The 13417-nt window shown below is 39.8% G+C and overlaps 2 protein-coding genes across 5 annotated transcripts in view; one reads left to right on the plus strand and one right to left on the minus strand.

Annotated features, from left to right (window-relative positions):
• MFSD6 (major facilitator superfamily domain containing 6) overlaps positions 1-4830 on the plus strand; it is a 64708-nt gene extending 59878 nt beyond the window's left edge. For all 4 annotated transcript variants that reach the window (XM_045806338.2, XM_045806340.2, XM_045806339.2 and 1 more), the window contains 3 exons: positions 372-470; positions 1837-2117; positions 4064-4830. In XM_045806338.2, coding sequence (XP_045662294.2) covers positions 372-470; positions 1837-2117; positions 4064-4267 — 584 coding nt within the window. In that variant the 3' untranslated portion in view covers positions 4268-4830. The remainder of the gene's footprint in view (positions 1-371; positions 471-1836; positions 2118-4063) is intronic.
• The window catches only part of NEMP2 (nuclear envelope integral membrane protein 2), a 37371-nt gene continuing 24324 nt past the window's right edge, over positions 371-13417 (minus strand). Inside the window, exon 9 of the mRNA XM_045806357.2 lies at positions 371-13395. Within this exon, the coding sequence (XP_045662313.2) occupies positions 13272-13395 (124 nt within the window). The 3' untranslated portion in view covers positions 371-13271. The remainder of the gene's footprint in view (positions 13396-13417) is intronic.

Genomic DNA, 13417 nt, shown 5'->3' on the forward strand with positions numbered 1-13417 from the left:
GGGTATCTGAATATACAGCACTATTTGAGCTCCGCTGTTCCAACTACTGATTAATAGAGCTGTTTAACAGGTAAATGGTCTTTATGAAGAAGAGAACACCACTGAGTTTTATGGTAAGAGGCACTCAGAGACAATCTTTTATAAATGTAGTTTTAAAATCTGATGAGTGACCAATCCAATACCAGCATCTGGGGCTCCTGGCACCTACCAAGCCTGTGTTTTTCCACAATGTGAAGTGACTGGCTAGTCATCATTCTCTGGTTCATCCCAAGCTCTGCTGCCTTTGCCCTGAACTTCAGCACATTGACGGTTTGGGATGAAGGCTATCTGCACTTCTTGGAATTACTCTACATAGCGCTCTGTTTTCACAGGGGCTGCTGCGACCTTTCGAGGAATCGGTATGGCCTGCCTCGTGATCCTCCTGCTTTTTGCCCTGATCCAGTGGCTGGCAGTGCCAGATGAGGAAGAAGGTAAACCTGTCCATACCCTCTTACTGGTTCTAAAGGTTGAAGCCATGGAGAATTCTATACGTACCCCTCAGAAACCCAGAGGTGGCAACAGACCTGCCTGGCTAGATTTTCTCAGTGGTGTGTATCAATGAATTTATGTGTACCACTGCTAGAGAGAAGCTGTCTCCTGTCTTGAAACGAATGCTGGTCATTTTAAATAGCCTGGGGTTTTCTTGTTTTTGTTTTGTTTTGTAGTATAAGGTAGTATGGGAAGAACTGGTTTTAAATTTCTCTGGTATTCTAAAGGGATTTCAAATTTAAATCATATTTAAGCTATACAGTAATTTTACTATGAGGGATAGGGAGTGGTATTAATTGCTACGCTTTTACAATTATTTGAAAAAAAGTATCTTAAAACTTAAATTTGAAGTTTTCCCTTAACCAGGCATGACCCTCATTAAAATTGTCATACAGAAAGGAGGTTATATCAAATATAATGTACAAGTTGAATCAACTTTTTTTTTTAATTAAGAAAACCAACCAGTAGAATGGAAATATTCTTGCTTAGTTCTTGGGTCCCAGAACAAGGCTCATCTTCTTTGGTGTCCTATTCTTTTTCTTTTTTTTTTTAAAGATTTTATTTATTTATTTGAGAGCGAGACAGAGCATGCACAAGCAGGGGAAGGGGCAGAGGAAGAGGAAATAGCAGACTCCCCACTGAGCAGGAAACCTGATGAGGGACTGGATCCCAGAACCCTGGGATTATGACCTAAGCCAAAGGCAGACGCTTAACCTACTGAGCCACCCAGGTGCCCCTGGTGTCCTATTCTTCAAGGAGCATTTGCCTCAAGCACCTCAAGTGCTTCTGTTTAGGGAAAAACTAGCTTGTTACAGAAAACCCCAGAGGCAGATTTTAATACTAACGAGTTATACAGAAAGAAAGACCAATGCTGATTTTTCTCATTTTTTTTTAATCCTAAATGGATTATACAGTGTTAGTCCATACCTTCAGTAAAAGGCCAATAAAAACAGCTATTACTGTTTTGATGCTTATCTTTAAAAACTCAGTACTAGAAGTCGGCCTAAGACCACATTCATGATAACCCATGCCCATAGATTAAATTACGTCTAAGTGTAATGAAGAATACATTTCATAAATAAATGTAAGTTAGTATCTATTAATACCTATAAAGAGATCCTGGAAGATAAACATCACATCTATTGTTCAGTACTTGCACCAAGAGGCCCTTGATACATAGCAATTTACTAATGTTGCCAAGTACACTAGAATGGGGTTACGGGATTGTCTGCTTATTTATTTATTTTTATGTTTGTTTAAATATGTAGAAAATTCTGAAAAATGATTTAAACATGATTTTCTCTCCAGACAAGACAATGCTCGCAGAAAGGATTCCTGTTCCCTCTAGTCCTGTTCCCATAGCAACCATTGACTTGGTACAGCAACAGACTGAGGATGTCATGCCACGCATTGAGCCTAGACTTCCGCCCAAGAAAACCAAGCACCAGGAAGAACAGGAGGATGTGAACAAGCCAGCCTGGGGGGTCAGCTCCTCTCCCTGGGTGACCTTTGTCTATGCACTCTACCAAATTAAAGAGATGATGCAGCTAACAAGAGACAACCGTGCTCCTGAGATACAGCCTTTGCAGGTAAAGGTGCTCCCTTAAGTGGGCTCAGCTGTGTTAATTATTCACTCACCAAGATTTATGGAAGGTCTGGTGGGCAAAACAGACATGCAGACAAATAATTTTAGTATTCTGTGACAAGTGCATTATAGAGGTGTATACAAGGTTCCACAGAGGGAAAATTCTGCCTTATGGAGCTCAGGAAGGCTTCACAGAGAAGATATTTCTTGAAAGAAAGAAAAATAAATCCAAGAAATTGTACATTTCTTCAAAATTTCAGTGTTGACAGATACCAGTTCTAGTGAGGATAGATGGTTCTTGCCATGGGAGACCATTATTTATTAATCTCTGTAATTCTGAAATTCTAGTGAGGACATTATATATTATAGGACTTCAATAAATATCTGATGGATTAATACCCTGAGCCACTGAATGAGTCTAATGGAATACTCAACTTAGTGGAGGTGTTGTTTTGCTGGTGGCCTCACATGAAAAATTCTGGTTTTTTTCTTGTCCCTAGAGATGTGGTCTCTCCTGAATAAAGTCAGATCATGTTGATAAAACAGTATGGGTAATTGTTAACTAAAGCTATATACCACTGCCTTTGGAAACGATCAAGTGTGACTTCAATGAATAGTTCGGCTGAAGTAATGAGTCTGCTTCCCTGTTTATATTAATCACATCCTTTTACTTGATGAGTCATGTCAGCTCTATATCTAAAGTAGCTTCGGAGGGTACATAAGAAAGACAAAAATAAAGAGTAATTTGGATAATTTCCTTTTTAGAAAATTTTAACTACCTTAAACTTATCATGACTTTGTAAACTAACATGTAATATTTCTAAAATTTAAACCAAGCCTGATTCTTCACCCATACTCATAATTCATCCTGGTCTGTGCGTGATCTTATTTATCAAGATGATGAACTCACATGCTCAGTCAGAAAGGAGAGTCTTGGGGCGGGAGGAGCATATAAAGGGTATGAAGCAGCGAGGTCAGGCAGAAGAAAGGATGAGAGTTTCTGCTTGGATAGCAGTGTTTTCCGTACTCATTCTCATTTTCACGGAAACCTATTAGGCCTACATATCATCATTACATTTTTTTCCTGGCATGTTAAGATTAATAAAAACTGGCTGGTATGGCTTAGTTATTCTTATGAATAAGTGGTCATCATATTAAGATTTCTTTACATTTTAGAATCGATCACAGAAATAAAACTTTTTCTTTGGTGGTCAGCTATTTGAAGTGATGTATACTAATTCAGAAGAAAATCTGTTTTTAAAGAAGCATGTTTCCTGATTTCTATCAATCAGGAATGTATCATGGACTGTGGCGATGTGGACAGACATGCGGGGGTGATATGCTGCAGTATGTGTGGACTCACAGTTACTTACAATTCGTGACCTAAATGCTTGTTTCCAGTCCCCTTTTTTACACAGATGTTCTGTCTTGTTTAAACTTTTACTGTATACTTTAAATCCCAAATATTCATCAGGACTCTAATTTCAGAACATTCTTTTGCTGGCCTTGTCTCTGAGGCTGAGAATGCCTTACTTACTTTCTGTCAGACAGGTGCTTCCGGCTCTTGAATTCTATGTTCTCAGCAAATGGCCTGAGTTTCACTTCCATGCTGCTTGCTCAGTGACTTGTCACAATGGTGGCGGCTCAGTAAATATCTGATGTAAATTGTTTTCCTAGTAGTACCAGGCATTTTGGTAGAGATGTTCCTTTATCCACACGATACGTCTGCTTAAAGTGTTTGTGTTTTTCATGCGGCTTTGGCAGTTGCACATAGGAAAGGAGATGAAAGGTAAGACATTCTATCTTTATTCCTCTATTATTTGTTGCCTGAAGTTACTTCAGGATGATCTCCCCATGTTTCCTGTATCTTACTTGAAGGCGTATAAAAAATGTTGGATTTATTTGCAAGCAGCCCTGACTACAGAACATCTTCTCTTTTTATCCTTCCAGGGGACCAATGAGAATCAGGAAAATTCTCTAGCTGGTGGAGTCCGGCCTGTCCCATGTGAGACTCACTCTGACCCATCTAGAAACCAGCCATCCCCTCAAGCAGCAGCATCTCAGACGCAAAGCAGCCCCACTCCCCCCAGTGTGGACCAGCGTGTGGAAGAGAGGAAGGACCAGCAGGCTCAGCCTGCCGCTGGGGGACACTGAGGGCTCCCACTCATCTCACACCCTGCATGGAACTGGGCTCCTCTGCCAGGACAGACGGAGAGGCTCCCTGAACCTAAGACATGCCTCACCTTGAGAAGCATAGCACTATATACGCTTCTAAATACCTGAACTCATCAACACGGAAACACACACACATACACAGGAGCTACAGTACATATTGGCAGAAACAGGTAAACTTCCATAATCCCAGTGGAATCACAGAAGGGAAATGGGAGTTCGGTGAAGACTTCCAGTTCTTTGATTGGTTAGGTTCAGGACTATAGGACTTCTTTGCCAGTGCAGTAAGGGTTGAAGGCAGCAGTTACACTAAGTAAGTGGAGGGAAAGAATTGTTTCAAGGTAAATGCTGATACAGTTTCCCTCTTCTGATTATTTATTCTTATTGGGTTCTTAATGCAAACCGGGAAGAAATAAAATATACCTATAATTTTGTTTCTCTTGGAGAGAACTATTTAAAAAATTACATGACATATTTAAAAAAGTAGCCAGATAAAAGTTACTAGCTTATATGCTTTTGTTTAAAAAAAAAAAAAAAAGGAAAAAGTTTCATTAGAAACTTGGCATATCTCTAGGAAATATATTTTTATATGTATATGGTATATAATGAAAATAGTCAATTCTCTGAGCAGCAAAAGCCGCACTGACTACTGCAAACTAAGCTGAGCTTTAAAATGCCTTTTGTTTTAAATGGGCTTTAAGACCAGAGGAGGGAATATTTCAAATAAACCAACCAACTCAGTATCCTGTGGCTTGACAGACAAGGGTTTACTAAATATTATTGATACTGTAAATAGCCTCTATCACTATTTAACAATTTTATAGTGATTTGGGCTCTAAGTAGCTGATGGAATTTTTAAAAATCACTGAATTCCTAAGGGTTTCTTTAATTAAGCAACTATTTACAAATAACAGTATAAGATTTAAGTGCCTGGGAGAGGGATACAATTTTTAAAACTCACGCAATGGGTAAGTTTTCGTTTTGTTTTTGGTGAGGGGAAAAGGTGATGAATAGGAAGCCAGGAATGGAAAGGATGAGAATAAGAAGTAACTATATTTTCCAATGACTAAAGAAACAAATCTCAGTATATTCTTTTCCATGAGGATACTGTCAGACACTGGACAGATCAGATAGGGATGTGCTACTGTAAATATCATAGCTACAGTCAGAACAGTGGCTGGGTGATTGACGCATAAAGCCTGCTGCTAAAAATGAAAAGCTGAGAATACAAGGAAGCCCTGGGGGAGGGCTGTGGAAAAGGGAATGCTGCTTTAGCTGAATGAAGGTCAGTTATGGAATGTGTAATAACTGTAAGTGAGCATAGGAGAGAGGAAAGAAAAGAACAGAGTTAAAAATGAGCAACTCACCTTACCTCCTGACCCTGATTAGACAGGATGAGTTGTAAACTGAGGGCTTCTCCATGACACCATACTTCTGCCCAATACTGCATCTGGGAGAAGAAATTCTATACTTGGATGTCTAGCTTTGCCACAAAACACAGCTTAGAAATAAAATAACAGAAAGAAATAGAATTAAGCAAATAGTTATTTTTGCACTTGAACTGAAACGTACTGTACTGTAAATTATCATGACTCATTTTAAGTGACCTTTAAAATCAGATGTATTTATTATGCTTATGTAATTATAGAAATAAAGAAATGGATGACAGGCTGAACCTCACCTATGAATGTACAGTATGTGGATTTGTGACACTGACTTTAGGAAGTCAAAAACTTATACTGTGTCTTGTGTTTACAGTTCTGATTTATTCCTTTGAAAAGCCTGCTGTTTTGGAAATGCACAGTTGACATGCTGAAATAAAAATAAATATCATTTTTAAAAATTTCTTAAATGATAAAGATGTGACCAAATAAAAGCCCTACTCTAATGACTGAGACCAAATTCAACAGGCCTTTGTTATGGAACATTTACTATGAGAGCTGATTGAGTAATGCAGTAATTTCTAGCCTTTTAGGGCAGACACCTTCATGGGTTTGTGGACTTCCTTTTTCTTACTGTCGCCAAAGCACCATTTGGCATTTCACTATTTTTTAAATTTTCTATTTATTTATGGCATTTTACTGTTTTTTAAATTTTCTATTTATTTATTTACTTTTTAAGTAGGCTCCACGCCCAGCATGGGGCTTGAACTCACGAGCCTGAGATCAAGAGTCACATGCTCTACTGTCTGAGCCAGCCAGGCGCCCTTTAAAAAATATTAAAGTGGATTCAAATTAAATTTTGAGAATTTCATAACCCCAGTTGAGACTCCCTGGAAATCCCCAGAGTAATCACAAAGCCTGGGCTGATGTAATCACTGTCTTAATGTCTTATTTCATACTCTTTCTGACTGTAGAAAAAGTGAATTAGCTGAGTGCTGAGCTTGTATGGATCCAGAGAGGTTAGTTGCTAATTATTAGACTATTATTCAAAACCTTAAGTAGAATATTAGATGATTACAATACACATAGATCTACTAGCTAGTAAACCTCACGAAAAGCCTCAGTTATTCATAGGAAGAACATGCTGCTTTACTGGCATATTAATCTTGCCATGGGCCACAAGAAGTGGTTGGCTAAGCACCTCCCTGATTTGCATTTATCCAGTACTGTGGGGGGAGGCTGCTTGTGCTACTGGGACCATTATTTAAGCAATTACTAGGCCAATCTGGAGTTAAGCAGTGAATCTTGGAAAAGGAGAACCACATCCACAGTTACGAGTGGGGTTGCGCGCTGAGGAGATTCTTTGTCCTTACAATAACCCAATACGGTATATACATACCACTTTCCCCATTTTAAATACTGGAGTAGCTCCTAGAATAGGTGAAGTCTGCAGCTAACAGAGCTTACCCCATGGGACCAAGATCACAAAGCCAGGATACCAATGATACAAATTCAAACCTGCCCAATGCCAAACTCAGGTCCACCAGCACCTACCCCCCCCCCTCCAGGAGGTGGGGAGGCCACTCCATGCTTCTGTGGTAGAACAAGTGAAAGCAGCCCTGGCCCGAACGTGTGCCTGATACATGTGTGTGGTTGTATTTCCATTAGGATTTCTAGATATTCCTAGATGCCTAGAAATCCAGTACCTTCAAACTCCTGGTGTTTGTTAGCTGTGAGTGTCAGACCCCTTACACGCTGGAGAACGACCTGCACTGTTTGCAACCCTGCAGAGAAAACTTGGGAGGTTGGCAGGGACCCTGAAGGCCAGCATCACAGGAGTCAGGAAGGACAAGCAGACAGATCTATTCAGTATCCAGGAGCACTGTTGCGTATGGTAGCTGTTAAAGCACTTGTAATGTGGCCAGTACATCTGAAGAAATTAGATTTCTCATTGTATTGAAATTTAAACAGCCACATGAGGCTCTTGGCTACCATTCTGGACAGTATAGTTACAGAGGAAGAGATCAGTTTGGGGAGATCTCTGGGCCTCAGTTTTCTCATCTCAGTGTGAGAGGCTGGACCCTAACATCTTACTCTGTGAAGATGAGGAATGATGTGACACAGCTGACTGTAAGCAAGTAAAAGGTGATTTTCCTTTTAGAAGGTCTTCTCTCCTCTGCCTCATGAGGACAAGATGAAGCTACTTCTGAAGCCCCAAAAGACTCCTATGCCATTTCAGCAAAGCTCTAGGAATACCTGGCTCAAGAATTCCAAACCATCAAGCAGATGGGGAGAGACGGGGACAGAATAAAGGGGTGAGAGAAAGGGGGAGTGGTCTCTCAAATCAGAAAGTAATTGACCTTATGCCAGGACAAACTGTGGCTTAAGAGAGTACCTGGAAACATGTTGATGTCTAGACTGGGGGAGAAATGAGCCAGTCCAGGGGGTGCCCAACTCCCACTCAGCTCGCATCTGCTTCCAGTGGCTGATGCAGGACCGCCTGCCCTACTGCAGCTCCAGGAAGATATTCGATGGCAACCCGGGAACCTTACAGTGCTGCGGGTGAAGTGCAAGTTCTGAGCCCCAAGTCTGGATTCGAGTCTCCGCTTTGCCAGTGAGAACTTACATATATAACTTCTCCACACCTCAGAGCCCTCCTCTGTAAAATGACAGTGATTACAGTATCTACCTTACAGGTGGTTTTGAGGTTTAAATGAGGTACTTGACACACAGCGCACACTCTATAAATATTGCCTTCATTGTGTGACAAACAGCCCATGGCAAGAGGAGTGCTGTCTCACTTCCCCAACCAGGGCCTAGCTCCCTAGTAGTTTGTTAACATTTAAATCCGTAATACTACATTCTCCCAAATGTCTGCCTACACCCAGCAAGCATTCAGGTCCAACATGCATTATAACCATTAAGCTGCTTGCAGATATGAGTTAACTAAGAGATAAAATTAAGCAAAATATAAATTGAAGAGCTGGGAAAAATGACGAGTAACAAGGGCAATTCTATAGTGTGCAAGAGCCATAGACAGGAGAGGTTATAAGACATTTGTTCCACAGTTTCAATATTTTTTTTCCTTCTAAGGGATGTCAAAAAATGTTAAGCAAGAATTTTATAATCATTTAACAAGTCACATACCAATACTCTCTGCCAAATAGTTAGCTGAGGCTATTATTCTCTTCAAATGTAAACTTGTATTTTGAAAAGGTCAGGAACTTTTTGTTCCCCGAAAAGATCAATGGGGGTCTCGAAAAATAACATGTAGACCAGTGCTACTCAACTTAATTCTCTTTTATTCTTAGTGTACAAAAGTACCGGTCTGTGGTTGACGTTAAGGTGGGGAAACTGGTCCACTGCCCTGGAGTTGGCACGCACCTAACATCAGATGTCGTCATCTCTTCAACTAATTAGCCACAGAGCCACTTACCTGACTCTTTTTTAAAGATGGCAGTAAAGGCAACACGAAGGCACGGGCCAGGACGCTGAGGCTCACCTTCTGATTCTTCCACTTTAGCTACATATGTCCTTTAGCAACCTTCTCTGAGTCTGTCCTCAGTTGAAAAATGGAAACAATGCTAAAGTGTATCACAGACTGATTAGAAGTCCAAATGAAGAGGCACAGAAAGGGCCTAGTATAGCACTTCATAGATCACTAAAAAATGCTGGTACTCCTCCCCTTTCTCCTTTTGATGACTGCCTTCTTGGAAAATGGGCCAAATCTAAAAAGTAAACTGATTCCCCCAAACAACTTAAACAAGAAACAGCGCAGCTACCCCACTGAATGTGTCTTCCTAGATTTATCCTAGTAAATATACACTCAACCCAAATCTCCAGTGACCTATTAAGGTATCACATTCAGGGGTCACAGCAAAAATAAGCAGTTACCCGAAAAAAGTAACTAGACTCCCCAGGCCAGAGACAGACTGCAGATTTTAACAAGAACATACCCAGTAGAAGGGGGTAGAGGTGCTGGTCAATGACCAAAAGAATTACAAAACAACAATCACAGAAAGGAAAAGGTGGTAGGGCCTGCATAAAGAAAGGGTGGTCTTTACTAACAGATTGAGTATCTCATCACATTAGCAACGGTAGCCCCATTGAGGGGGTTGCATTAGACTTTGGCCTGGTGACATTAAACATGTGAATTATGTAACAAACTCCCTTTGTTCTCTTTCTGCTCAAGCAACCTTCTTACCACCATTTGACCCCTCAGGGGTCTTCTGGGAGAGAATCGGCTGCTTTTATCAATTCAAGTGTTTTTAATCCTTAAGGCGGTTTTATTTTGGCTGTGAATCACTTAATAGACTATGTGAATTGGCTAATGTGAGACAGGTTTTCCTACGGTGCAACTAACAAAAATCAGGGTAATGAATCAATAAGGTCAAGATTCACACTCACGTGGTTAAGTCATCAATGTCATATCACCTACTGGGGGTCTCTCAGAAGGCAGCTTCCTAGGGTCACCTACAAGCACCTCTTACGGCAGGCTTCTTTAAAATTCTACATCCATTATGCGTAACAGCTGGACAAAAAAAGCTGATTTTAAAAAATTCTACTTCTTGGGGCGCCTGGGTGGCACAGCAGTTAAGCGTCTGCCTTCGGCTCAGGGCGTGATCCCGGCGTTATGGGATCGAGCCCCACATCAGGCTCCTCCGCTATGAGCCTGCTTCTTCCTCTCCCACTCCCCCTGCTTGTGTTCCCTCTCTCGCTGGCTGTCTCTATCTCTGTCAAATAAATAAAATCTTTAAAAAAAAGTAAAAATAAAAATAAAAAATTCTACTTCTTGAACTGGGAAATAATCACACACAGAATAATCCTTTTTCTTTTCTTGACACAATTGCAAGGGTCTTAATTCACCCACATGTTTAGCTGTATTGATAATCTATCGTCTATTCCAAGCCTCTTAAAATCTGAAATTTCTAGATTAAAAAAAAAAGGTCATAAATTCAAATATTATCCTAAACATCAGGTGGATACTCCCCTCTAATTCAGCCCTTAGTATTATTGGCAAATTGTACAACCAATTCACAAAGCATTTTTTGTGATATGTAAAATGTGTTTTAAAACCTTTAAAAATAACATTTGAATGATATAATTGTTTAAGCATGGCCACCTACGCTAAATCTCACCCACACATTTTGGTGTCAAATAGTCCCAACTTGCTAACAACAGTAAGCTTTTATGAGGCATCTTGCATAAGCAATAACAGAAAGGGTTCAGTTATGCTCCGTAATTGCACACCTATGGCTATAGGAAGCACGAGGCCAACTTTCAACCACCTGTGAAGGGCAGAGCCATTTTACTGAATAATCATTTACACAGTTTAAAGAGTTTTCAATAAATAATGGAGGGGGAGAGGAGGGAGAGAGAAAGGAAGGGAGGAAGAAGAGAAAAAAAATCTATGGGAGTCATCAATATATTGCTTCATGGGGATTAGAACTGTGATCAGCACTGTAATAAACCCCAAATCAAATGAACACAACAGAAATACACCAAATGTATCACAAGTAATGCTTGTAATTGTTCAGCTTCTCACCATTCTCACATAACAGAAACTGACAAATCCATGATTTCCTCTAAAAATAAACATGAAAAACAGTATCTGGAAGACTCTTGTTCTTTTCCTTTTGTTGTGATGGTTACATCCAGCTTGACCCACGAGAAGCTGCTTCCTTCTGGAGTCAGCACCTCTTCAAACTGGCAAAGGCAAGCCCCAGGGGGTCTGGCTGGGACAGTCCCTGGGAACTCCAGCTGATTGTTCACATGTTATTCACACACACATTCTGTCAAAAACCGCCTCCTGGGAGGTGAATGTGGTGAGCACAAGCATTGATACATCTGATACATTTAGATCAGCAATAAATTTAATTATAAAAAAATCAGATTGAACTGTAACAAAAATGACATTAGAACCATTTATACTTACAAAACATCCTCATCACAATCATAAATTTGAATGGAAGATTCTTTGGTATTTGAATCAGTCTATGTGAAAGCACAGACTGAATTTAGTGCATTTCAAAAAATTGCAAAGCTCCTAATATTAAGAGGTACCTGGCCAAAAGAGAAACTTGTAAAACACTGACACACTGTTTCAAAGAGGAAATATCACTTGAAAATCAACCTAGAAAGTTCCAAACGGGAGCCATGCTTTATTCAAAAATTTAGAAACACTCTACTGAACTTGGCTCAGGAAAGCGGCTCCTAAATTCTCTGTATGTCCTTCCTCCATATCCCTTCCTCTAGTAAAAGGAGAGTCCTCATTCTTTATGCCTCTATTCTTTAAGAACCCATCACAGCAAAAAAAAAAAAAAAAAAAAAAAAAAAGGCTATGTTTGATTCTTAAAGTGAATCAACTTAGCACATCTTAACCCTTGGATTGTTTTCCCATGTTCATATCTTTTCTCAGCTCTTATGGTTTGGCCTTCTTTCCCCAGGGTCAAAGTTTATAGTCAGTCCTCATTTCACTCTGGAGAATCACGAAAAAAAGATTTGTTCTCTCAAGAAAGATCACAAATCTGTTTTGTAGGAAACTATTGCAAATATATATAACTAAATTTGTAAAAATGGACCAGTCAACTCAAAATGTCCTAAGAAGTTGAATGTTTTCAATTTCAACATACAAAAAACTACAGAAAATAATTCTAATTTTTACATGTCTATAAAGATCTTATCAAGCTTTAAAATATCTTAAGAAATGCTTTTCTACTGTAGTTATCAAGTAGCTAATTGTCCATTATTAAAAAATAAAAAATAAAAAAGTCACCAATACGGTGAGATCAAGGCTGTAGGGAGATGGCCCCTAGGCTCACCTCTGAAGGTCTCTTCTTAACCCTGAGTTGTAGGAAACACTAGGGTTGGAGTTCTAGTTTGTAGTTTTCGACAAGTTATTTAACCTCCCAAACCTCAATTCTGCAACCATTAGCATTTTCTAAACTGTTCAAAGGAATATTAATTTCATGAAAAAGGGTTCTGTGGTCAAATTAAGTCAAACTGCTGCACACAATTTTTCTTTAGGAGATTCACAGTGTGCATCAGCATTAATGGCTCTGAGAAGTCCTACAGTACATTTGTTTAACTTTGTATCAATCTTAGATGACCTCAGAATCCCTTTACTGACTAGCACTTATTAGCGTCCTGTGGATTATACGTTGGAAAATACTGGTCCAGTGTATCTCAGGTCTCTTCCAGCACTTACACTGATAGCATGTAGGAAGACCAATACAGTCTTTTGACACAGGTTCTGAAGGTTAAGAGAAGATGTAATGTCCTGGTGTTGACAAGGCAGAAGTTCGTGTTAACTCGCTCCTTGAAGATCAACATGATTCCCCTGTTCCTAAGGGAAGTCTTCATTCAAGGAAAGTGGTAATGACTCTCACAGAATCTTGATGGCTACCTATAGTACAGTAAGTAGCAGAACTCCCCAAGAATGAAACGTTACCTTCCATATAGGTTACTTTTCCTTTCCAGTGTGATTCCTTCCCATAGAAAATGCTTTTGCCACTGTTCCCTAGAACAGTTCTGCCCAACGTTAACAGGATCCTTGCCCTTAACCCATTTCCTTGTCCAAAATGAAGTCAATGCACAGGCGGTCATCAAGCAGTCCTCAGGTTAAACAGCTGCTCTTCCAAGAAGGCACCCCCAAAACCATATTGCTCTTCATGTAGACTAATCTCTTCAGGTGACAAGTGGCTTCCTCCAAGAACAAAGTCTGCAAATCTAATAAGTATGTTTTTGTTTT

Source organism: Ursus americanus, chromosome 1 (genome assembly GCF_024610735.1).
Source record: "Ursus americanus isolate L20-20 chromosome 1, mUrsAme1.1.p, whole genome shotgun sequence".
In the NCBI taxonomy this organism is placed as follows: domain Eukaryota; kingdom Metazoa; phylum Chordata; class Mammalia; order Carnivora; family Ursidae; genus Ursus; species Ursus americanus.